We start from the raw sequence: 24,849 nt of genomic DNA, 5'->3' as shown, positions 1-24,849 counted from the left end.
TAATGGCAGGCGGCTTTAGTGTATGCTGAAAGCCACCTATAATAAGCCCACGTATGGCATAGGCTCAATCCAAAATTATGCTAGAGACTTCTGCTCACACAATGGGACTTCTACCTCCTCTCCTCTCCACCGTACACACCCCAACTGGATCCAGAGGATCTCCCCACACTGTAGAGCAGATTATGGGCACACATGGATGGGAGCAAGGAGGAGATAAAACATGAGGAAGCAGTGGCTATTCTATAGGTAGAACGACACTATTGGATATAGCTACTGCTTTGTGGTTTAAGAATGATGACATGGCATGATGAACAACCATTATTTACAGCTTTCAAGCAGGGATGACACATGGAACAAGGACTCAAGAAGCATTGGGTAGGAAAACGGGACTTACTGTACATTAGACACAAGCACATGCACACCCATGCTCACACAGTGGACCTACAAAGTATACAATAGGGTTTGGGATTTAAGAGGAACTACAAGCCTGAACTGAGCCCCTTCCTCTCCTTAGATGTCTCCTAAGAACATTACTATGACACAATACTCAGTGGTTTGGGCATTTTCCAAAACATACTAGATTACTGCACTATGCACTTATAGTGCTGCTATTCCATTATAACTGCTCTGGCTGCCTCCTATTGCATTTTGGGATTTGCAGTTTAAGGAGGGCCATTTAGAATTCTCAGCCAGAGAGCTCTTAGGCCTCACTGAACTACAAAAGCCTCACAGTGCAACAAGAGGCAGCCAGAGCAGTAAAAGTGGAATACAAGTGTAGTGCAGTAATGTGGATAGCCTAGATCACTCCATAAATGAGAATAGTCCTGCAATGAATTTCTCCTGGAAATAAACAGGTTTTTTGTTTTCATGGTTCCAATGCTGCAAGCATGTGTGCACTTTTCTGTACCTCTGGCCTTCCTTTATATTCATTGTGGTTTGTACTGATTTTGACTGAACTGCTTAATTCATTACAGTAGTTTATTTTTTATAGCTTCGACCAGACTTAGTTATGCTTAGAATAGGCTTGGGATCCAGTATTTGTCTCTTATATAAGTAAAAGCTCCATTTATCCACAAGTTTCTGATCAAGCAGAGCATTCCTACTGGTAGAATGGGAGAGGAAGTAAACTTTGCCAATTTCCTCTCTCCCTACAGTTACTATGCCCCTCAAATATCTGCTTCTGAGTACAGTATTTGAGAATCTGAAGTGGTACTGGAGGCTGTCAAGGGGGGGCAGCAAAATTCACTCCCCCCCTTTTCACCATGCAGAGTGATTCATTCCACTTGTTGGGAAAAGGATGGACCCAACTCTATGAGATTTATTCATTATGACCTGGGTGTGGTTCCAGTAGACTAACTAAACATCCACTATAACCAATGGGGCATGACTACTTCAACTGGGCTGGATTTGATTCATCTACTACAATAGCAATAGTGCTTGGATGCTTCTACTAAGAAGGGGAAAATAATATTGGTGCCATTTTATGAGTCACTTATTTAGGAGTTCATTAAAAACTTCACGCCTAGCTGTTCAGGCTGTGAACGAAATAAACATTTACAAATTTCAAGGCCCCCCCCCCCCTTTTAACATTCCTGTCACAGAGATCAGATCCACTGACGGAAGGGCAATTCTTCAACAGTACCACACTACAGCTCCCCTCCTTTGTTGGCATTATAGTGAAAATTAACTTACAGAGGAGAAAACAAAGAGATGTACTTGGAAAAATAACTGAGATGAGGGCAAACCAACTTCTTTACTCTGGTGACTTTAGTCTTTAAAAGCACACACCTTCTTATCTTTAGATTTTTTTTTTCCACTAAGATGTTCAGATCATGGTTTCTACTTCTGTATAACTCTAGAATATGAGTAATCTAAGGCAGTGCATCTCAAACAATCCAGTGTGTGAAACAGGGTTTTTCTACCAGTGTACCAGACACTGTATTTGTGCCCACTGATCACAACTGTGCCCCCTGGAAGCCTTCCATGGGATGGCATTCAATAGCTTGCACACCCATAGCAGTTCATGCACCACTACCTTGAGTAGTACTGATCTAGGGAACAAGGTTTTATATAGATACAAGTGAATTTCTTTGCTTTGAAAACTACAAAATCTTGAGTCATAATTGTCACCTCATGCTCCTTGTGAAATGACAACAGAATAAGCAATTATTTAATCTGAATACCATGTTAACCCAGATTTGCTGGAATTGTTATTTTTAAACTGCTTGAGAAACACATACTTTAAAAACAATAGCAACAATATTTCAGATAGGAAATTAAAGAATAATTCTGGTGCACTGACATTTTGCCTGGAAAAAAAAATATAGCATTCAGCTGCTGTGGGAGTTCAAAAGTAGAAAGGAAAATCAAGAAGAAAAAGGAAAAATAGCAAAACAAAACAAAACAAAACAAGCATTTAGAAGGCAAGCTAAGCATGCAGAACAAGCAAGGGATTAGTTTACACGAAGAAGAGGCAACTTACATGGCTGTTGAGAAGAGAGCTTCTGTGAGTGGACAGACCATCAGACTTTTGCAGTGTCTCAATCGCCATTTCAATCTGATAATAGATGTCATTAAAAAAAAGGGCTCAAGACAAGATAGTAATAAAAGACTGACTATAGAAATATTGAAAGATTGCCCAAAGTTGAAAAAGGAAACTTTAGTTCAAAGATAGAAATTAATTACAATATATTGAAGACATAACCATCATATTTTTATACCAGCAAATGCTGCATTTACTACTGCTTCTACAAAAATGAATGATGACATTATCAGAAAGTTTATCCCTCCTCCCTTCTGCTCACTGAGGAAAAATAAAGCAGAACATGATGTATTGCTAAGCCATATCAAAAATAGTTCAGAATCTTGAGCACTCTATATAATCCATGTACATTAGATAAGTATTATTTAGAATAAAAAGGTATATGAAGACCTTGAAATAGGATTGAAGTACCAATCCCACACATACTTATTTGTGAGTGAGACTCAGTGAAAAAATAACTTCCACATAAACACAAATAGCTCTGGACTCTGGGAGTTGATTGTTTGAGCTTAGCTTTGTATTAGATAACTCTTGTCAGGTAGTTCTTTTGGGGTGATACTTGTGACCTTCTAAGAAGAATGTAGTAAGCAGCAGGTACTCAAAACTGATGTTGAGTTTGAGGGTTTTGTCATGGCAGTTCTCACTACCCAACAGTCATCTGCTGGACAGTTTAGAAAGTAATTTTGAGAATGTGGTAATGATTGCTGGAAAAGAAACAACACACACACTCCAGATGTCCATGCATCTGTTTTCTAAGCCCTGAAGTCCATTCTTTGGTTTCTGGCCTTTTGTACACATCCATATGTAGAAAATATCCAAAAACCTATTCATAAAAAGTGATAGAAAAAGATTCTATACAGTGGTACCTCGGGATACGAAATACCCAGGTTACGAAATTTTCGGGATACGAAAAAATCCCATAGGGAATTATTGTTCCGGGTTACGAATGTTTTTTCGGGTTACGAAAAAACTTTTGGTGCTTTTTTCGGCTTTTTCGCACGGAATCGCGGCTTTTCCCCATTAGCGCCTATGGCAATTCGGCTTACGAAGGCTTTTCGGGTTACGAAAGCGGCCGCGGAACGAATTACTTTCGTAACCCGAGGCACCACTGTATATGGAAAATAATATAAAATTAGGTATAAAGCTAACTTTCAAATTTATCAGAGGGGGGAAAAGGCTACTCTGTTGAGTCAGAGAGAAATAACAACAACATGAAATTCATTACTTGTTTAAAAAAGAATACTCCACAGTAGATGAAACCACAAGCATGCTATTATTTTTCTGAACAGACACTTTTTAGTGATTATTCCATATTGATTAAATTATGGTGAAATGATCTAAAGTTATTTGTCGGACTATGTAAAATAATCCATCTAGCAAAGTCTTATAAACACCAAGAGGTAAAGTCTTTTCCAGTCCTACTACCAGATATCCTTTTTGACTGGAGATGCCAGGGTTCAAACCTGGGAATATATGCACACAAAACATATGCTCTGTTAGTGTATCCTTCAACACAGAGTACAGGACTTTTAGAAACTTTTAAAACATGCCTTAATATTTTTTTTAGGAAAGACTGATTAAAACACTTGTTACCAGCCTCTTTCATGTTTTAAAAGTATTTCTCATTAAACATATAAAATTATACTAACTGGTTTTTAAAAAACAGACACATAAAAAACAAATTAACACTAATATTGGTTAGAAAAGTAGAAACAGGGAAAAAAATGTCATCAGGATAGTACACAAGCCTGCTGGAAAAGAACCACTTTCATCTGATGTCTAAAAACCAACAAAGGTGCAAAACAGACAGCCCCTTTGTGGCGGCTTCCCAGCAGCTTTGGGGCGCGTCCAAGCTGGCAGGAAGCCACCGTGAAGCCACTCGACTGCCCACACGGTGGGCAGTTTTGCGGTGCTCCAGCAGCGTGGCATTTATACAGTGCAAGAAGGCCGCAAAGCCTTGCAGCAGCAGAAAAGCCAGCTTTTTGCCAGCTCAAAAAAGAACGACTTTCTGCCGCTTCTTTTTGGGCCGGCAAAAAGCCGGAACAGGCCCACAGCGTGTGGTTGCTGCGCCCCCGATCCGGCAATCAATGGGTTGGCATCAAGCCACCTCTTTTGTGCCGTCTATTTCAACCCATAGAGGAGGGAGCTCCACTGCCCTTGAAGGTATTCCACAACTTTATACTATTACACTGTCTTGCATTCTGCTCTCCACTGTACTTCAAGTACACAAAGCCTGTGGCAAAGATTCTAGCACATCAGAAAGTTCATACTGGAGTAAATTATCATGAAGGATTAAGACAGTTTTGGGCACCAGAACATATGTGGGTTGGCTACGCTAAAATAATTCAATTTTGGCTGGAGGTTCATAATTGGATTAACAAAATAACTAATAAAAATATGTATTTTCAAAGTCAAATTGATAAATTATCAATTTATGATAAAGAAAATGTCCTACGTAAAGATCTTTTATCTACCTTGTTGTATGCAGCAAAGAGAGAGATAGTAAGGATATAGAAGAACATACAAGGTTTGCTGGTCAGATAGAGTTTGAACCCTTGCATTGTTGGAAAAACTTCCACCTTTCCAGAAGTGAAACAGCTGATGATACTTTCAAGACCATATGTCATTGTTTACAACATGTCGACCTCATGTATAAGTCAAGGGTAGGCTTTGGGGCTATGGATTTTAATATGACCTGTGGATAAGTTGAGGGTAATATTTAGGAACACGTAACAAAGGAGCTAAAGGATGAAGCAAAGAAAAACGATGTCAAAGAACTTACAAAATTCCAGCAGACATAATTGTGTGTGTTCACCCTAAATGCTTGATGGATGAGAGATTAGAGTGGGGAGAGGTCAGTGATTCCGGGACAGATTACACTCTTACCAATCACCAGGGGATGGTTCCTTTTTTAAAATAAGAGTTAAAGTACAGTACTTACATTGACCCATCAACAGGTTGACAGGTTTTGGGGGGCAATTTTTTGACTAACATTTCTAGACTTACACATGAATATACACAGTAAATCACACATGTAAGTTCTAGACATGACTGCCATTAAACCACATGATATTCTGGAAGTTATCATAATGAGCATTTTTGGACACTATTTTTGATAGTAATCATCCAAATATATTTTGAATTATGGTATGTTTTGTGTGATGGGGGATAGTGGGTTGGGAATAATTTTTTTTAAAAGATAGTTTACGGCTGTAGAGCTCAGACCCAGCAATATAATCTCCCTATTTACCGAACGTATTTGTACAGACTCTCTGTCATCATAAAATACAACACAGTAGTTTGTAAGTTAAAACCAATACAATAAAAATTGCAGTAAAAAATTATGCCTTGAAAATTAATTTATTTATCTCTTGGACAGGACCATCAACAATATGATATTCCAGCAGAAATATTATACAGTATGCATTTATATTATGTTTATGTTATTTAGAAACACCAAGTTTCCTTTTTATTAATTTATTTATAGTAATTTTATTACAATATATTATTTCTATTATATAATTATTAATATAAGCAAAATTACTTAAATTGTATTCATATACTCCCCAGTATCCTCCCCCCCTCTCCAGAACAGTCTAATAATATTTAATACCAATTTCCTTTTATATGGAATATCGTCTTAATTGCACTACATATTATCTAAGAACATTATTAGATGATTAAAACAATACTGTACATCCTTACTGTCAATTTTCTATGATTTCTTGTACCAAGTGCAGTCATTACCTGGATGATAATGATGGATATAGTGGATAATGATGGTGGAAAGTAGCAGGCAACATGGTTTCAGTTAGAAAATAATACTATGTTGTATTATGACAGTTATTGTCTTTATATGTCATCCTTACATTGTGGGGCAATTCTTATCACAAACAGCAACTGAAGTTGACACTTTTTATGGTCTAATTGGAATATTTCCAAATATTTCCAATATTTACTAAGAGGGTATCCACAACATGTGTGATTCATGCCAGATAGAGAAGGGCTAATTTTCATAGGTAGCGAAACTTCCTGAAAAATATGGATAATTGGATATCCAGGAAGAACCTAAAGCAACTACAGTGGTTTTATCTTTGACCCTAGAAATACTGCTCCCTTAATAATCTGTAATTCTGAAGAGGGAATAAAAACTAAGATGTGTTCATTGGAGGGAATAAACACTAAGATGGAGAGGGATAATAAGTAGAGCTCCTGCCAAGGAATGCTGCTGGCTCCACTATGGTAGCTTCTGAATGGTCTGAACAGGCACAGGGAAATCTTATACAGTATCTATGAATCTCAGAGATCACAAAGAATTACTGATTCAGCAGAATGTTATACAATTACAGCATCTTTTAAGAATGTAAGATATATATTTAAAATAACTTTTAGTAAAACATCAACTTGTGTGAAATTTGTCAATAAATCTGTCAATTCTTAAAGTAGCAATGCAATATATTAATACTGTTATTTCTGATGTTGCAATGTTGTACTCACTTGGTCTCTGTTTCAAATCTATGATTGCTGTTATTATCTCAGGTATGTAAATGAACTGCAGGATTTATTGCAAATCCTGTGATTTTGAGAGTAACCAAAATTAACAAAGGACTCTCTGGTATAATAATAATAATAATAATAATAATAATAATAATAATAATAATAATAATAATAATAATAATTTATGTTTCCCCGCCTTTCCCAAAGGATCGAAGTGGGGTTACAGACGATCCGCAGCCACCCCTTTTCTTGCCGGATTGGAGGCAGGGCAGCCTCACCAGCAGCTCCTGCGGCTCCAACCCAGAGTTTTTCCAGGTCATTGAGAAGTGGCAAAATGCTGCTTCCCTGTGGTCTGGAAAAGGGGTGTCCTTGGGGCTTCATGCCCCTGGACACCCCGGGAGCCACAGCCAGATAAGAAAGGGACCGCTTGGCCCCTTTCTCCCTGGCGCCATTCCCGCAGCCGTTTTGTGGCTGTGGGAATGAGGTGTGCACCAGAAGGAGCTCCGTTTCGGAGATCCTTCTCAAGCCACTGTTAGGCTACCACAAGCGGCCTGGAGCGGTGCAAACACATCACACCCGCACCAAGCCATTTGGATGCGATGTGGCCGTGATGTCATAATGGTGTCACCCTTGTACACAGGGTGCCGCCATTATGCCGCCACCGGCACGTACTAGGGTTAGGGAGTGTGTACATGGTGCACGCTCCCTAACCCTAAAATTGGCACTGGTACACCGCTTTTTCGCGGTCTCTACTGCACCTCTCTTAATGTCCTGAAGTCTTCTATCTGTATTAAATCAAGTCTGTTTATTCAGGAGAAGACTATACAGTCGGTCCTCGCCTTACGCGGGGGATCTGTTCCGGATACCGCCGCGTAAGGCGAATTCTGCCTATGCTGGAGCCCCATTGGAAACAATGGGGCTCGTGCACGGCGGCACACGGGGCGCAACGGGCACGCGTGCCCATTCAAATGAATGGGAAGTGCTGCCCCTTCCGCCCCGCGTGGCTTGAGCGCGTATGCTCAAGCCACGTATGGCGCGCGCGCGCTGTACAACTCTATTGTACTTTTAATACCATCTCACAATGATAAAATTCAGTGCTTTAATTAATACAAACCAGCACTCTTAAAGTTGTAAAATAATTCTCCTTTGCTTCTCACTAACGAAATGCAATAGACTGTTATAATAACCATGAATTCAAATGCCTAATTTCAACATAAACTTTGTTTTATCTTGATTTCTACATATTTCTCTCTATAACTCAGCAGCTATTTTTCATTTTCTAACAATCTGATGCTGAGACTTTTACATAATTAACTTGTGATAGGTGACACAAATGCTATCATCTGTCTCCAAACATAATACTGATGTCATAAAGTAATTGGTTAAACAGGGATACAAAGAAGTTGGTAGATTTCATTTCTTTGTGAATTCCTCATAAAGCATTTATCATATTATGCTTCCAAGTCACGGTGCTACAAAAAAAAAAAAAAACTTGAAGAAAGTCTGGTACAGTTTTGAAATAGTATCTTTTATTTTTCCACTATACTATTACTTGACATATTCCACCCGTTTTTGTTGATACAAAAATAATAATGAGATAATGAAGCAATGATTCAGGTCCAAATACAGTGGTGCCTCGGGACACGAAATGATCGGGTTACGAAATTTCTGGGATACGAAAAAGTTGGATTGGCAAAAACTGTTTCGGGTTACGAAATATTTTTCGGGTTACGAAATTCATTTCGGCGCGAAATTCAAATGCTGCAAAGTGCAGCTATAGGCTTTCCAGTGCTAACGGAAAAGTGTTTCGGGTTACGAAATTTTCGGGTTACGAAAGGAATGGCGGAACGAATTAATTTCGTAACCCGAGGCACCACTGTACTGACAAATGGACATGCAGAAACAAACGTAAAACTGGAATTAACCAACCATTCTTTCATCTTTTTCTATTTAACACCTATTACTCATTAAAAAATACAGACACCGACACTGATTAAAAGTTTCTACCTCTTTTAAGCCAATTTTTTTAGAAATTTTCCTTTTTTATCTGGAAAATTAGATGGCACTTAAAATAATGATGAATATTGCTATGCACAGCACTGACAAGTACACAGGTATATTTTCAGAGCCTACAGTTTAAAAATCTTTCTTGTATCCAATTAAGTGTTGTTGCTGCTGTTTTTTTTTTAATTTATACAACTTCTATAGCTAGCTGTAAAGAGCAAGCAAAAAGCCCAACAACTCTAAAATGGCCAGATTCATACATTATCCTAAACAGGCCTCATGCTAACATGTACTCCTCTCCTTTGCCTCTCTGATTCAACTACTAGTAATTCAGAAGCTTTTACTCTAGTTACAATTAATAACAGTTTAGTGTGTCATCCAAACCTGAAATAGTGATGCCTAGACTGCATCTACTGTGGTCTATCATTATATCTCCATGCAATATTCTGATATAATCCTCGTTGGTTGTATTACTCTACCTTTGCTGTGCAGCTCTTAAGCTAAATCACTCACAAACATTCTCACTTGAGACCCCATTGTCCCTCATCACTGTTCCTGGCAACATGTTTCTTTCCTGGCCTACCTACTCAGCTTTTCAAGATCAGTGAATTTCTTCATAACAGCTCTGCCAGATATTGTTTAAAGGGGGCTCCTTCCTGGGCTGGGTTTGGGCTGCCTTAAATGCATCTTTGGCATGGGTTGGGGGCGTGCATCATTAAACACCACGCTCCCAAACCACACAGAAGCCAGTTTTTATTTGCCCGTCTGGTTTGGGCCTTTGTTCTTAATACACATTTCAGTCCTGTAGGTTCTACTTTGCTTTTTACCAGAATTCCAAGGCCCACCAACAAGAGCCAGGTACAAAACAACGGTGGTAATTGGATACAAAATGGCAATGTCTAAGGATGAAGTCAGTTGCCTGCTGAACACATGAGTTGTACATTAAGATGACCTGAATATAAAAATGGAAATTTACATATGAGTTACTGCTACAGATCATAGATTGAAACAGAGGACTCTAAAACTAGGCAAAAGAGCTGCAGAAGGAACACACCGAAAGCAAACAATACTTTTGTTTTACACGCAAGATCACTGAGACTGATAGAGAAGAAATTAGCACTAGATTAGTCATTCTACAGGCTTATTTCACTTGCAGCTGTTAAAATATAAAGAACTGGAAATCATTAAAACTAGAAGCCAGTTGTCAGCGTGGTTCTTGTGAAGCAAGGAGCTCTAGTGATACAGTGGTTAAATGCCGGTACTGCAGCCACTCACTCACAAGCCACAAGGTTGTGAGTTCAATCCCAGCAGGGGCTCAGGGTCGACTTAGCCTAGCATCCTTCCGAGGTCGCTAAAATGAGTACTCAGCTTGTTGGGAGCAATTGGCTTACACTTGTAAACTGCTTAGAGTGGTATGAAGCTGTATACAAATGAAGCTGCTATTGTTATTTGCAAACCTCTAGTGATCTCATTCTATCATTTGCCGACTCTGAGTTGCAAGCATCCACCTCTTCTAGTGAAAGCCATGGAAAAAGAATGTGCAAGAAAAAGAATGTGCATTTGAAATTATCTTTACTTCTTCACAACACTGACCTTCTCTAGAACATTTAAACATATTCAAGGTCAGTACCCAGCCACTCCTCTCAGACTGTTACTACCCTCAGAAACTATCCATCCCACTGGTGGCCACTCTTAAGGCATATACTTTGTATTACTTAAACAATGTTAATAAGCAGAGAAACAGGTGTTGGAAATAACATATATCCTGAGGGGAGGGTATTGCAAAAACAATGTTTAGCAGACAATCAATGTGCAGAACAGTGGTTTCCTATATGGAAAACATTTGCATTCACCACCCTCTTTCTGCAGCCAGTCAGCGATAAGAAAACTGAAGAGGCAAGAGCTACATAGGACTTTACTGTGATAAACAGATATTTACAGGGGGATTGGAGAGACAGTAAAACAATATTTGGTGGAAAAATCTGATTTTCTTTATGGTCTGTGAGCTGGATCCTGGTTTGTTCAACAAATTACAATTAGGGCAAATTATGGCTTAGTATCAAAACCATTCCAGACCTCTCATCATTTGTAATAGAACAATATTACACTAAACAAGGAACTGGAATAAAATAAAACATTGGGTTCACATGCAACAGTCTATCTCCTAAATATTAAATCATAATAGTTTGCCACATTTGCTTGAAAGGATGAATTGCCTGTTCACATTTAAGCTGCAACTATGATTTTTCCTCCATCCACATTTCAAACTGCTCTCATAACCAGAAAACTAAATCATGGAACAATAATGTGTGGAATAGGAATCCTCAGATCTTAAGGTGGTTATTTCTGTCACATATATATGAGCCAGAAAATCCCGAAATGGAGTCCAGTGACATATATCATGATACTATTATTAAATTTTAACAGACTTTCAGAATTATAGTTATTTTTGAAAAGAATACACTTCTTAAAAAGAGTCTCCAGGAGTCTATTAAGATAAAAGTATACATTTTTGGCCTTTTTTTTTGGGGGGGGCACATGATGGGTAATATCTACTGTGCCCTGTTGCTATGTAGCTTTTATTCATTTCCTTGTCCTTGTGCAAGTCACAATGATATAAACAGAAGTTGCATGGCAACAGTAGTAGGTGGACTCTGCCTCTATTGAACAAACCTATACTTTCTGTTGCTGAAAACAAACATAATGGAAAGACATAATGAGGACCAAGCATCTAGCTATAAAGATACATAGCACTCTGAATTACTTACTGTTGCAGGGGAGGCTCGTGTTGTGTGAGTCACTGAATGGCCAGAATTCTCCATTGAATTGCCAATCAGGTAGGTACCTCCAGTGCTGCTGATAAGCTGTCCTCCAGTGACACCCATCTGAATGCCTCCAGTGCCCACCATACTATGAGAAGAGACCACTGTTGTCACCTGTGCAGAACTTCCTTGGGTATCAAAGTAATTCCCCCCAGTGTTTTGGCTGTACATCTGAGTCTCTGTGTAAGGATACGTTGTTGTTCGTCTTAAGGAAGAGAAAAAGGAAAAAAAATATTTATATTAATGCCCCCTGATTAGGAGTCATCAGTTTCATTGTGAAATTGAGTATTTAAAATAACCGTAACAAAATTAAGTAACAATGTTTTATCTTTTTGCATGTATCAAACACTTTAAATATCTCGTATCGCCTCACTTAAGTTGAATTTTATTTTCTTGAAAAAGCTAACAAAGATTTATTACAAAACAAAAACAAAGTAGAAACATGCTTTTATTTTCAGTAACAGAGGAGGAAAGGATACAGCATGTGTCAGTATTAAAACAACACAAGCATGTAAGATACAAAGTCCACCAGTCTTAATGAAGTAATCTACAAGTGCCATTAGCTCATATGTTCATTCAAAAGTGATTGGTTATCCCTATTTAGTTGTAGAATATATCATTTGAGTATTGGTTGGTAGCTTGTTCAAGTAGATAAAACAAAAATTAGGCAGATATCATGTGAATGTGTGTGTACAACCATATGAAACAGTGATGAGGTCAACTCTTTGTCCTACAGAGGCTTGCTTTGGATTATTCACATGCATGCTGACTATGGAGGCTTGTTCTGCCCCCTCTTAGCTTGCTTTGCATGCATGTGAGCAATCCAAAGTGAGCCTCTTTAGTAGTCCAAAGTGAGCAGTGCTTGGTGCCATTTCCCCCCTCTCTAAGTTCAGTCATGATGTTTCTGCAATTGTGAGCAGTCTACCTTCAATTTGTGTTCAGTCTATGGTGCTTCTGAGATTGTGGGCAGTGCTCCTTCACTCTGCCGTTCATGGTGCTTCTGAGATTGTAGGCAGTGTGTCTCTTACAATATCATTTCCATTCAACCAGTCCAGCAAGCCCGCAGTCTTGGTTTTATCTTTGACTCTTCTCTGTCGTGTATCCCTGAGATCCAGACCACAGCCAAGGCTTGTAGATTCTTTTTGTACAATATTGCCAAAATCCGACCATATCTCTCCGCCTCTACTGCCAAGATCCTGGTCCATGCCCTAGTGATCTCACGACTGGATTACTGTAATGTCCTCCTGGCTGGGCTTCCTCTTTCTCACCTCCGTCCTTTAATCTCTGTCCAGCATTCAGCTGCACGCATTATCACTTCCACCCACTGCTCTGACCACATCTCTCCTGTGTTGGCATCCCTTCACTGGCTCCCCCTCCCTTTCCGCATTCAGTATAAGCTCCTGCTGTCGACATTCAAAGCCCTCCATGGACTGGCCCCTCCTTACTTATCAGACCTTCTTTCTCCTCACCTTCCCTCCAGGGCCCTCCGTTCTGGTAGTCAAGGGTTCCTGTCTCAGCCCAGGATTTCCTCTGCCCCATCTAGGATTCGCCCCTTTTCACTTGCTGCCCCTCACTCCTGGAACCTTCTTTCCCCACAAGCAAGAGCCATCACTTCTTTAACCAGCTTCAAAACGGAGTTGAAAACCATCCTTTTCAGAGAAGCCTTCCCAGGCATTGCATAATTGTCGCTTACTATCTGATGTTCTTTTGTCGCCTGTTTATCGAACCATTTCCTGTATTGCTATGTATTGTATATGTATTATCCTACTTGAGAGTATGTATTTTCCCTGGATGAAGATTAACCTTCCATTTTGAAGCCAAGCCCTCCCTGCAGTCCATCTGCCTTGGTCCAGGCCTCGGAGGTAGAGAGGAACTGCTGGACCTCTTACCCTTTCCCGCCACCACTCCCTTCTCCTTCTGTGTCTTGTCTTTTTAGATTGTAAGCCTGAGGGCAGGGAACTGTCTAACTAAAAAGACTGCATGTACAGCGCTGTGTAAATTTACAGCGCTTCATAAATAAAGGTTAATTATAATAATAATAATCACTGTACTGTATTAATTTGTAAGGATGCGGTGGCTTAGTGGTTAAGATGCCAATTCTGACAACTGGAAGATCAGCAGGGTGGCAGTTCACGGTCCGAGTGCTGCGTGATGGGGTGAGCTCATCTTACTAGTCCCAGCTTCTGCCAAGTTCGAAAGCATGCAAATGCAAGTAGGTAGATAGGTACCACTTTGGTGGGAATGTAACAGCTTTCGGTGCAGGCATGCTGGCCACATGACCACCAGAGAAGTCCTCGGACAACACTGGCTCTTTGGCTTAGTAACAGAGATGAGCACCACCCCCTATGACTAGACATTCATGTCAAGGGACTACCTTTTCCTTTACCTTTACTATTAATTTGTAGAGCATTCATGGTAAACTTTTACTCATTTTGCCTCATATTGGAGGCAAAAGTGCAAAGGGGATGTGGATATATACCTGCTCTAACATCCTGAACTCTGCTCAGCATGAACAAATTTTCCTGTGTGATCAGGGACTCAACATATCCGAGTTCCTGATCACAGAGAGGCTTCTACTATTATCCAAAAAAGAACAAGTGCATATTGCTCTGTAGACCTCCCCATTCAATGTAGGAAGCTTATGGACTTATCAGGCTGGAACGGGGACACTAAGAGCATGGCTTATTTGTGCCCCATGCCTACCAGCAAACAGGATGAATGTATACATACATGCATACATTTTTATTTGCTCTAAATCCTTTATATCAATCTTTCAAGGGGTGGGAGGGGCTCAGGTTGAGAATGAACTAGTAATTTCAGCTAAATACTATGGCACTGAAAGAATCTATTATTATATTTTCCAAGGTTTCAGAAATGATATGCACGTGGCACACACCCACACACTGATTTATTCCCAGGTGACACTATTAAAGTTCTGTGTAAATGTCATGACAATGATTTGTTGCCTTTCATGAATTAGTACTCCTGCCATCTCATCTTGTCTTAGCATGTACCTGAGCTGAAAGGGACCCTGAACTTTTTTCATTTGCACATTCAATAGGACTTGCTTAGCTGCAGCACAGTGATCTTTCCATGAAAAAGTTGCTTCTTTTCATCTTCAAATTATTTTGCATTTCATTCCACCAACCATTTCATTCCATCAGGGAAAGGCTTTTCTTGCAATTAATCCTCTCCTAAAAAATTAATAGACCTTTATACCTTACATGCATTCTAACTGCTATAAAAATTGAACCTATCTCAGAATTGCAATTCAATAAGCTCCAATCCATTAAAGGCTCTCCCAAAGAATATTCCAGACCCCCCCCCCCGTGTAAAAAACCCCGTATGCTCGAGCCCCATTGAAAGTAATGGGGCTCATGCATGCAGTGGTGGTGTGGTAGTGTGTGCGTTCCACGGGCACACACCACATTAATCTAAATGGGACGCGCCGCCCCGCATGGCTTTCAGCATATGATGAAAACCGCGTATGATGTGGCGCACTGTACAGGTTACGTACCTGTAACTGTGGTTTGAGTGATCATTTGTGCCAGAAGGGGCTCTGAGTGTCACCTTTGGCACTCGTGCCATAGGTGGCGAACCTATGGCACGAGTACCAAAGGTGACACTCAGAGCCCTTTCTGTGGGCACACATGCTGTTACTAGAAAACCAGAGGGACATGGCACTTTGTGATAAATAGTGGGTTTTCGGTTGCTGTTTGGGCACTCGGTCTCTAAAATGTTTGCTATCACTGATTGCCCTCACACAATACGGTTTTGCACCTGCACAGAGCCCCCATTTGGAAGCTGAATAGCTGAGCAGATTGGCAAAAAGCCCCACCCACTCCCATGTGCTGAGCATGCCCAATCCCACCAATTTAGCTCCACCTTCAATTCAAGTCTACCACAAAAAGAAGCAGGGACCTAACTGAGTGGAGGTAGGGCAGGTTTGTGTGAGGGCACAGATGACCACTCAAAGAACAATAGTTACAGGTAAGCAACCTGTTCTTCTTCTTCATGGTCTCCGTGCCTCACACAATAGGGTGACTAAAAAGCTTACCTATGGCAGGTGGGAAGGTCGCAGTAGAATTTAAGAGAGAACAGCACGGCCAAAGCAGGCATCCCGATGAGACCTGGAATTCAAGCCAGTAGTGCCAGACAAACGTGGAAAGTTGCGACCACATGGTCGCCTTGCAGACATCAGGCAGAGGGACACCGCTGAGGAAGGCAGCAGATGAGGAGACAGCCCTTGTTGAGTGTGGCACACACCAACAGGAAGAGGGCAGTTCATAAGCCAGCAAAATGATCTAGGTAATCCACTTTGAATACCTGAGAAGAAACAGGGTGGCCCTTCCTAGGTCCACCATAACAAACAAACTTGTTGGTCAATCTGAACTCAGCAGAACGTTGAACACAAAATGCCAAAGCATGGCAAACATCAAGTGTGCATTGTCTTTTCCAGAGGCGTGGAAGGGTCTAGGTAAAAAGGTGAGCAGCACAATGTCCTGAGAAAGGTGGGAAAGGGATACCACCTTAGTGAGAAAGGAGCTGTCCAGCCTGATGACCACTTTCTCCATATGAAAAACTAGAAACAACTCATGTGAGCACAGTGCTGTCAGCTCAGAGGACCTCCTGGCTGAAGTGATGACCACGAGAAATGCCACTTTGAGTGTAAGTAGTTTCAGAGAAGCTGTTCCCAAAGGGTCAAAGGGCAGCCTGGTAAGGCGCGTAAGCACCAATAAGAGTGATCAGCAAGGAGGCAATGGAGGCAGCAGAGGTTATAGAAGGTGTAGATCTTTGAAAAACCTCTTCAAGGTTGGTGAGGTGAAGAGCTTAGTAGATGGCAAACCAGGGGGCTGGTTAACTACAATAGCTGACAAATATATCTGGAGAGATGAAAAGGCCAGCCCCTGACCACACAGATGCAGCAGAAAGTGCATGGCTGTAGAGAGCTGAACTTGCGAGAAGGCTCAGCTCCAGCCTCAGCAAAGGCACAAAAACACTTCCATTTATAAGATTCTGCTTACTAGAATCCTTTCTGGAAGCTGGGGACCCAAATATGTTCTGGAGTAGCCAAGGCGGAATGCTCCAAGCTATCATGGGGAGGCTGTATAGGTCCAAGTGAAGGACTGGACTGTTGGAGTGGGAGAGAAGGTCTGGCCAACTCAGAAGTTTGAGGTATTGGCCCCTGGACAGGTGGAGGAGGGAGGCAAACAAGGGTTGCCTCAGCCAGTAAGGAGTCAGTAGGATCACATTGGCTCTGTCACTGGTCATTTTTGGCCACAATCCTTGCCACTAATGGGAGTGGGGAAAGGCACAGAGGAAGTGACGGTTCCAGTTGAGAAGGCAAGCATCTCCTAGGGAGCCTGTCCCTTGGCCTGCTCAGGCGCAGAACATCAGACAGTGCACATCCTCTCGAGTGGCAAAGAGATCCAGGGCGGGTGTTCCCCACTGTTAAGCTATGAGATGAAAAACTTTGTGTGACAAGGTCCATTCGTGTCGAAGAACCCTGTGCTGACTGAGGGAGTCTGTTAGGACATTGTCCTTGCCTGCCAGATGAGTTGCCACCGGATGAATGGAACGTTGATGGCACCATGTCCAGAGCTGTTGAGCAAGATGAAGAACAGGGGAGCGAGTTCCACCCTGTTTGTTGGTATAACAGACTGTGGTAATATTGTATGTTACCCTCTGGATGACCCTTTGAAGGAGGTGGTTCTCAAAATCTCGAAAGGCCTGATGACAGCCAAGAGCTCCAGAGCATTGATGTGCTTTTCCTTTTTGGAAGGAGACCAGCGGCCTTGTACACAGAGGTCTTCGCAATGCCCCCCCCCCCAGCCTGTCATAGATGCATCTGTGGTGACCATCCTAGAGGATTCTGGAGATTGAAAAGGCATTCCCCTGAGGATATTCCTGGGGATCAACCACCACTGAAGAGAGGCACGAAAGTGTTGAGGGAGTGTGAGCCTTTTGGACTGTCTGTCGCTGAGGTGGTTGAAAACAGAGAGAAATCATTCTTGTAGAGGCCAGAATCTTAGATGCGTGAAGTAGGTTACGACTGTGGTGGAGGCCGTGAGGCCCAGAAGTCGCTGAATGTCTCTTGCTGTAGGACGGTCCATACGGAGAACAGAATAAAGGTAGGTCCAAAGGGCTTCTGCCCTTCCGGTGGGCAGGTAGACACGAGTCATAACAGAGACCAGAGATGTGCTTATATACTCTATCACTCTAACTGGTTCCAATATGGATTTTGGGGGGGTTGACTGTGAGGCCCAAGTCAGTGAGGAGAGAGAAAGTGGTGTGGACATCTCAGAGCAACTGTGTGCAGGAGGATAACACCAGCAACTAATCGTCCAAATAAGGAAAATCTTCATTCTCTGAATGTGAAGGTGAGACATGACCAGTGCCATGCATTTTGTAAAGACATAGGGAGCGGTGGAGAGGCCAAAAGGTAGGATGGCATATTGATAAGAGATTTTCGTCGACAGAGAAGCAGAGAAACTTGCAGTGCTGAGGTCTGATGGCAATGTAAAGGTAAGCATCTTTCAGATCGAACAATGCAAACCAATTCCCTTGATGGAGAAAGGGGAGGATGGACTGAAGGGTCACCATCTCAAATTTGCATGGCGTGATTTAATGGTTGACACCCGTTAGATCAAGAATAGGGCCGAGTCCGCCATCTCTTTTTGGCACTGTGAAATACCTGAAGAAATAATCGTCCATCTTACATCTGTCTGAGATGCGTTGAATGACACCTTTGTTGAGAAGGAAGAAGATCTCCTCTAGGAGAGGAGGGGATGATGGAGTAGAGCGAAAGATGCCTCGAGGTGGAGTACTTGCAAGCTCTATGGTGTAACCCAGATGTAAAATGGTAAGTATCCAGGTATCTGTGGTGATTCGAAGCCAGTTGTTGTAAAAGTGACGAATTCTGGAAAAATGATGTGATGGCAGTGGAAAGTTTGGAGAAATTGGACAAGATGATGTTGTTGTCCCCACAGATAAAGACCCACCCCTCCTTGCTTTTCCCCAACACCACCGGCAGCAGCTGAAGGGAGAAACCCAGGAGGAGAGCAGAGGCCATAAAGACCTACCCCTCCCTGCTTTTCTCCAATACTACCAGCAGCAGCTGAAGGGAGAAGCCCAAGAGGAGAGCAGAGGCCACCAGCCTGAGAGGAAAACCGGACTGGAGCCTGCCCCCTGCCCAGTACCAACTCAGTCCCCCTGAAACTTGCTGTGAGGGAGGTGGAGATGGGGAGCGGCATTTTACAAACATTGGCTCCAATTACCACCACCCCAGCACTTCTACATCCCTGCAGAAGTCTTCTGAGAGGGAGGCGGACACGGAGATGGAGTGTGGCATCTGACTGGGTTTTGAACTGTTTTAACTGTTTAATTTATTTTAAACTAAAAGGAATGTTATTATTATTATTATTATTATCATTATTATTATTATAAGTTAATGCTTGAGGAAGTCTATGGGACTGTATCTTGTTGCTGTTGCTGTTTTGTAATTTGCCTTGTACTGTATTTTTGCTGCCAGGAAGAAATAGAATTGGTTCGTAAATCTGTTATGTGATATCTTAAACTCTTTATTAAGGCATGTTGGTTTTAGTTGCATTGCTATGTTTGTTAATTTTGAGCATGTTCGCTGTTTTATATACTTATTCTGCATTATTATTTTTTCTTATTATTTATGTCAGTGTTAAGTTTTTATTTGGTGGGAGCATACTTTGTATCTATGCTTTGTTTGTATCGCTTTGATTTTGCAAGAAAAAGTGGAATAGAAATTAAGGCTGTTAACGACAGCCAAATAAGCTGCTTCGAGTCACAATGGAGGTATGGTGTTTCAATGATGCATGGTCCTAGAGTCCAAAAGTCGCACCAAAGCCACACTCCAGACTGGAGTGGCTTTGATGTGGCTTCTGGACTCTTAGATGCATGCATCTTGAAACACCATACCTCCATTGTGACTCGAAGCAGCTTTATTTTGGCTGTCTGTAACAGGCCTAAGTCATGTATTTGTCATTAAGACATTATTATTATTATTATTATTATTTTATTATTATTATTATTAGTATTATTATTATTATTATGATCCATCAAAAATGGGATTTGGAGGATGAAGACTTCTAGGAGGTGTTGTTTTGTTGGGATAGTGATGCGGTAGGGCCTTTGAGGGTACTGAGAAGAGCCAGTGTATTGCGTAGAGTTCACAGATCGAGGCCTGGAGTAGTTGGAGAAGAGGCAGGCCAGGGGCGCCACTGTTGTTTTCCAGTATTGTTGCTCCTGACCAGTGACACCCAACCTCTTGCCTGTAAGGCTTGCCTTGGCCAATCTGTCCAGAGACTCATCATCTTAGCCGCAAAAAGGCCATCCCCTTCAAAAGGCAAATCCTCATACGTTCTTAGCCTCATCAGTGAGATCAGTAAATCTGAGCCAAGCATAGTGATGGAGCGCAACTGCACCTGACATCACTTTGGCCGCACAGTCCCCAGAATGTCTAGCTGAGTGGATCTGTTGGTTGACTACAGAAAAGCCTCAGTGTAAAAGTCAAGGGCAGTCGCCTTTTGTTCTTCCAGTAGGAAGGGGATGAAAGCAGCCATTTTATCCCATAAAAAATTTTGGTAGATGCCCATTCAAGCTGTATGTCACCCACCTTAGCCAAAAAGGGCAACAAAGCATAGAAGCCCCGTCCAAAATTGTCAAGGTGTCTACCTTGCTTGTCTACTGCAGCAGAATGGGTCTTGCCAGAAGATTTGGAGATAGACTCAACCACCAAGGAGTTAGGAGTAGGACGAGTGAAGAGATAGGGTGCTGTGTCGGATGAACCTTCTAGAGGCCTTTTAAGCTTCCTTGATGCAGGTGGTACAGTGAAGGCTTCAGCAAGAAGGTTCATGACAGACAATGAGGCCAAAAAGGAAATGACAGCTGGTGAAAATGCAAGGGTATCACGACCTGAAAAAACGGGATCTCTTGCTGGCTTAGGAGCGATCTCAACCTTAAGCCTATAGCCTGAGCCATTCTCTAATCACATCCAAGAAGAGCTGAATATCCTCATTCGGGGATTGAAGTACGTGTTCTTCAACTTCTTTCCTGAGGTGATTGCAATAACAAGGAGAAGGTGAAGCTGATTGACATTTCTGTGTCATAGCCAATTCCTCGGTAGATTGAGGGATGGGGGGAGAGTAACAAAACTGAGGAACCTGTGTGACAGCAGGGGAGGCAGAGACTGAGACATCGACATCGAAGACACAATGGGAATGATAGCAAGGATAGGAGTTTGCAATGGCCGCAATGGTATCGGTGCCAGTAGCAAAAAAGCCATAATAGACTCCAAGGCAGTTGCTGCCATCGAGACCGATGTGAAACATCGAAGTAGACATTGAGGCCGAAATAGCCGGCCATGGTATCGGTTGCAAGTAGCAAAAAAGCCATAATAGGATCCAAGGACAGTCATCGAGACCGATGTGAACATCGAAGTAGACATTGAGGCCGAAATAGTGGTAGGCGGAAGAGATGCCTTAGACTTGTGTTTTTTCTTTGACTTCTTGGCGTCACGGGTCACCTGAGACGTCAGGCCTTGTCTTGTGAGGTTGCAGAAGGAACCTCCTGCAATGGACAAAAGAGAATTGCAGGTGGAGCTAGATTGGCAGGACTGGGCATGCTCAGTACACAGAGGTGGGCAGGGCCTCCCGCCAATCTGCTCAGCTTTTCAGCTTCTGAACGGGGACTCTGCGCAGGTGCAAAACCCTATAGTGCAAGGCACAGAGACCACAAAGAAGAACAGGGGAATATCTAGACATGCACATACTTTCTCAGACGTTAGCCCAAATGTATACAACATATTTGTTCCCAGAAAATTGTGTGTATCATTGTAGCAAAAATTTTAGGGATGGAGAGAATTAACAAAAAATCTGTTTAATTTCACAGACGTTTTTATGAGTATAAGCAGCTTTTTAAATTTGAAAACAAGAAATAGTATAGACTTTCTACACAGTAATTTACAGTCAAGACAGCAAAAACTGCAAGCCAAGGGCAAAGGAGCAAAAGAGAACAAAGGAGGAAAGTGGGAAGAGGAGAGAGAAATGGGGACATTTTAAAGCCATCTTAAAAAATAGGATGACAAAGATTTAATCAGAACTGTCCTGACCAAATCGGGACAGTTGGAAGATATATTGTTAAATTATTTAGCAGTAGTACTTTCAGAAGGATAGTCTCAAGAAGCTGAGTGTTGACACTTACCAAGAATGGTCATTCTTGTGAGGGTGATAACACAACCCACCCACACCCAGAGACCAAAAAAGAAAAAAGAAAGAAAAGAAAGAAAAGAAAAGGTCAAGTAAACAACAAAAGTTTAGACTGAAGTTGTTGAATCAGTTGTGAAGGCTAGAAAACGAAAACCAAGGAGAGAGGGTTTGGAGGTGACAGTTACAGTTTAGAATTTTGAAATCCTGCCTGAACTGTTTGGGACGAGGGATTAGCCCATGTGTTGTGGATTGTGTCTTCGGCCTCACAGAGAATGAAGTAGATGTAACTTAATGGTGTGACTTGCAGATAAACTGAGAATGTAAACAATAAAGTAGTAGTTTCCAGCTGTGCGTTATTCTGGGTTGTGCCTGTAATTTATAATCAATATATTGAAAATTACTACACAGGAGAGGGGAAAAAATAACTTGACACATAACTCCAAATTTGGCAGCACTTCTGTGCCCATCATTTCCAGAAATGCCATTAGAAACAGGATTTATTTCTGTGGATAAGAAACAAGTGTACTGTAGAGACAACACAGTCAGGAGCCATTCTTTGTGCTTCAGAATTTCACAGATCAGTGTTCTGTAAATTCAGAGCTCTGTGATGAATACAAAGCACTGAATATATTTTCTAACTGCTATCAAGTCTTCACTTCCTAAGGATTCACACATGAACATCTTATTGGCACATGACTACGATTCTCTCCCTTAATGCATGTTTATATAGCACACTATATTGCAGTAAGTAACACTGTACTATAAAGAAACGCCTTGCTATCTCTTCATTTAAAATGCCTAGCCTCGATAGTTATCACCTATACTCATTTTCAAAGTCCTTAATAGTTATATTGTGTGTCACAGGACATCAGCTACTGTCAGGATCAATGGACTCAGGGGCTAAACAGACTGCCCCTTTCCTCACCAGATCAGGACTGCGGCAATTACATGTCGCAGCCCTGATCTGGCGTTTTTCTGGCCCTAAAAAGAATGGCAAAATACTGCTCCTTTTGGAGCCAGAAAAAGGGCGCCTTTGCCGCTGCGGTGGCACTTTCCAGCACTTGTTTAGGCATGCATCATTTGGACACCGCCCATCATGAGGTCAGGAACATGGCATGATGCCAGCATCAGGGCAGCATCAGGGCATGCGTCATGCAGATGTCATGGCCCCACTCTGCCTCGAGGCCAGCATATAAAGGTGGTCTATTCAGCCTCTCAGTTCCCAGTAATCAAGAGAACATCTTACTGTGATTTAAACAAAAGATTTTATTCTAGGAATTGAGACAGAAGTTCCTCTGTCCAGGGTTTGTGTCGGAATAGAAAAATTTCCCCGCAGATCATACTTAAGCATTCCCATCATCCAGTTCCCCTCCCTGGCTATGATCCCAAACGTTTGATCTGTATCAAAGTGACCTTTCATGTTTCTCCTTTCCTTTCCTGCATTATCATTCAATCGCACTTAAGGAAGGAGAGTACCCCTAGTTTACAGCCCCGATCTGCTTGCAGGAACAACAGAATCATAACACCACAAATCTCTCTCACCTCCAGCCATTTGCCCCTCCTGTTGTTTCCCAAGCTTGGCTTCCTATTCTCTTCTCAATAAACCAGCATCTATCATAATGCTATATCACCATGTCATCTTACCATCATATCATAATTACATGATATCATCATGACAGAACCATGTATATGGATCTGACAGCTCATAAAACAAAAAAACTTTTTCTTGAACCATCAGTTTTATCCTATCATGGGCTTCATCTACAATGTATGAAAAACAATATCTGTCGTACTATCAAGACCCAGTCAACCACAGAACCTCCATAGTCACCATCAGAAGCAAACAGCAAATGTTTCAGAAAGGAAAGAGAGTTAAAAAGAATAGATTTCATCCATAAGGATTTACAAAGGGCAATTTGGTATTGTATTTCCGCACATATTTTTCCATGTATTCAAAAAGATGAAACCTGAATGTAAATTATACAATACATACAACTACACAAAGATATTTTTGGCTGCATGTACATACAGTATATTCACAGAAAGAACATACAGTTTCACTTAGCTGTGATCCATGCCTGCCACCAGCAGTGTTTGCACATTTCCTTGCTTTTTCCTCATGCGAGGTGGTGAGGGAAGGAGTCAGGGAGGGAGGGAAGCGATGCCATTGCTTAGCTTCTCCCTCCTCTTTCCTGTGCACCCTTCCATCCTCCCCCATTGTAGGGTAGTGGACAGGGGCTGCCCCCTCGCTATCGCCCGCTTTGCACAGTAACCAGCTGGCCAACACCATCTGCCTCAGCTGCGCCTGGCTACCTACTTCCTCCTCTTCCTCCTGTTTGTGCTTCTCGGCCAAAAAAGGCATGAGGGGCCCAGCTTCTTGAAGCCATGAGAATCTGTTGGTGGCAGGCACTGCATCCTCACAATCAAGAATAAAAGGAAGGCTGGCTGGCTGGCTTGCCACTCGGTTGCTGCTTCTTTTACATCCTTGGCTTTTATTTTCGCACACAACACTGCTTCGGCTGCCACCATGAGAGGTAGGCTTATCTGCTCTTCCTTGTTCTCTGTGTTTTGCTGTTCTATCATGCTCAGTAAGGGATTTAGAGGCAGCTGTTGTTTACCTTGCCTGTTGTAGACAGGCACACACAGCTACAATTAAGATCAGCTAGAGTGGAATCCCATTCCTTCCCAGATCAAGCTTTATTGCTTTGTTTTCTGCAAACATACTGCTGTAGCCTAGGGCTGAAAG

The 24,849-nt window shown here is 41.8% G+C and overlaps 1 protein-coding gene across 3 annotated transcripts in view; it reads right to left on the bottom strand.

Moving 5' to 3' along the window:
* Positions 1 to 24,849, bottom strand: part of RFX3 (regulatory factor X3) — a 183,611-nt gene that overhangs the window by 54,922 nt on the left and 103,840 nt on the right. For 2 of the 3 annotated variants that reach the window (XM_042453967.1, XM_042453968.1), the window contains exons 4-5: positions 11,812 to 12,070; positions 2,483 to 2,557 (exon numbers count right to left, since the gene is read on the bottom strand). In XM_042453967.1, the coding sequence (XP_042309901.1) occupies positions 2,483 to 2,557; positions 11,812 to 12,070 (334 nt within the window). The remainder of the gene's footprint in view (positions 1 to 2,482; positions 2,558 to 11,811; positions 12,071 to 24,849) is intronic. The other variant, XM_042453969.1, reaches the window with a different exon arrangement.

The sequence above is a fragment of the Sceloporus undulatus genome, chromosome 2, assembly GCF_019175285.1.
Source record: "Sceloporus undulatus isolate JIND9_A2432 ecotype Alabama chromosome 2, SceUnd_v1.1, whole genome shotgun sequence".
NCBI lineage: Eukaryota > Metazoa > Chordata > Lepidosauria > Squamata > Phrynosomatidae > Sceloporus > Sceloporus undulatus.
The sequence above is the reverse complement of the archived record's forward strand: the minus strand, read 5'-3'. Positions and strand labels throughout refer to the sequence as shown.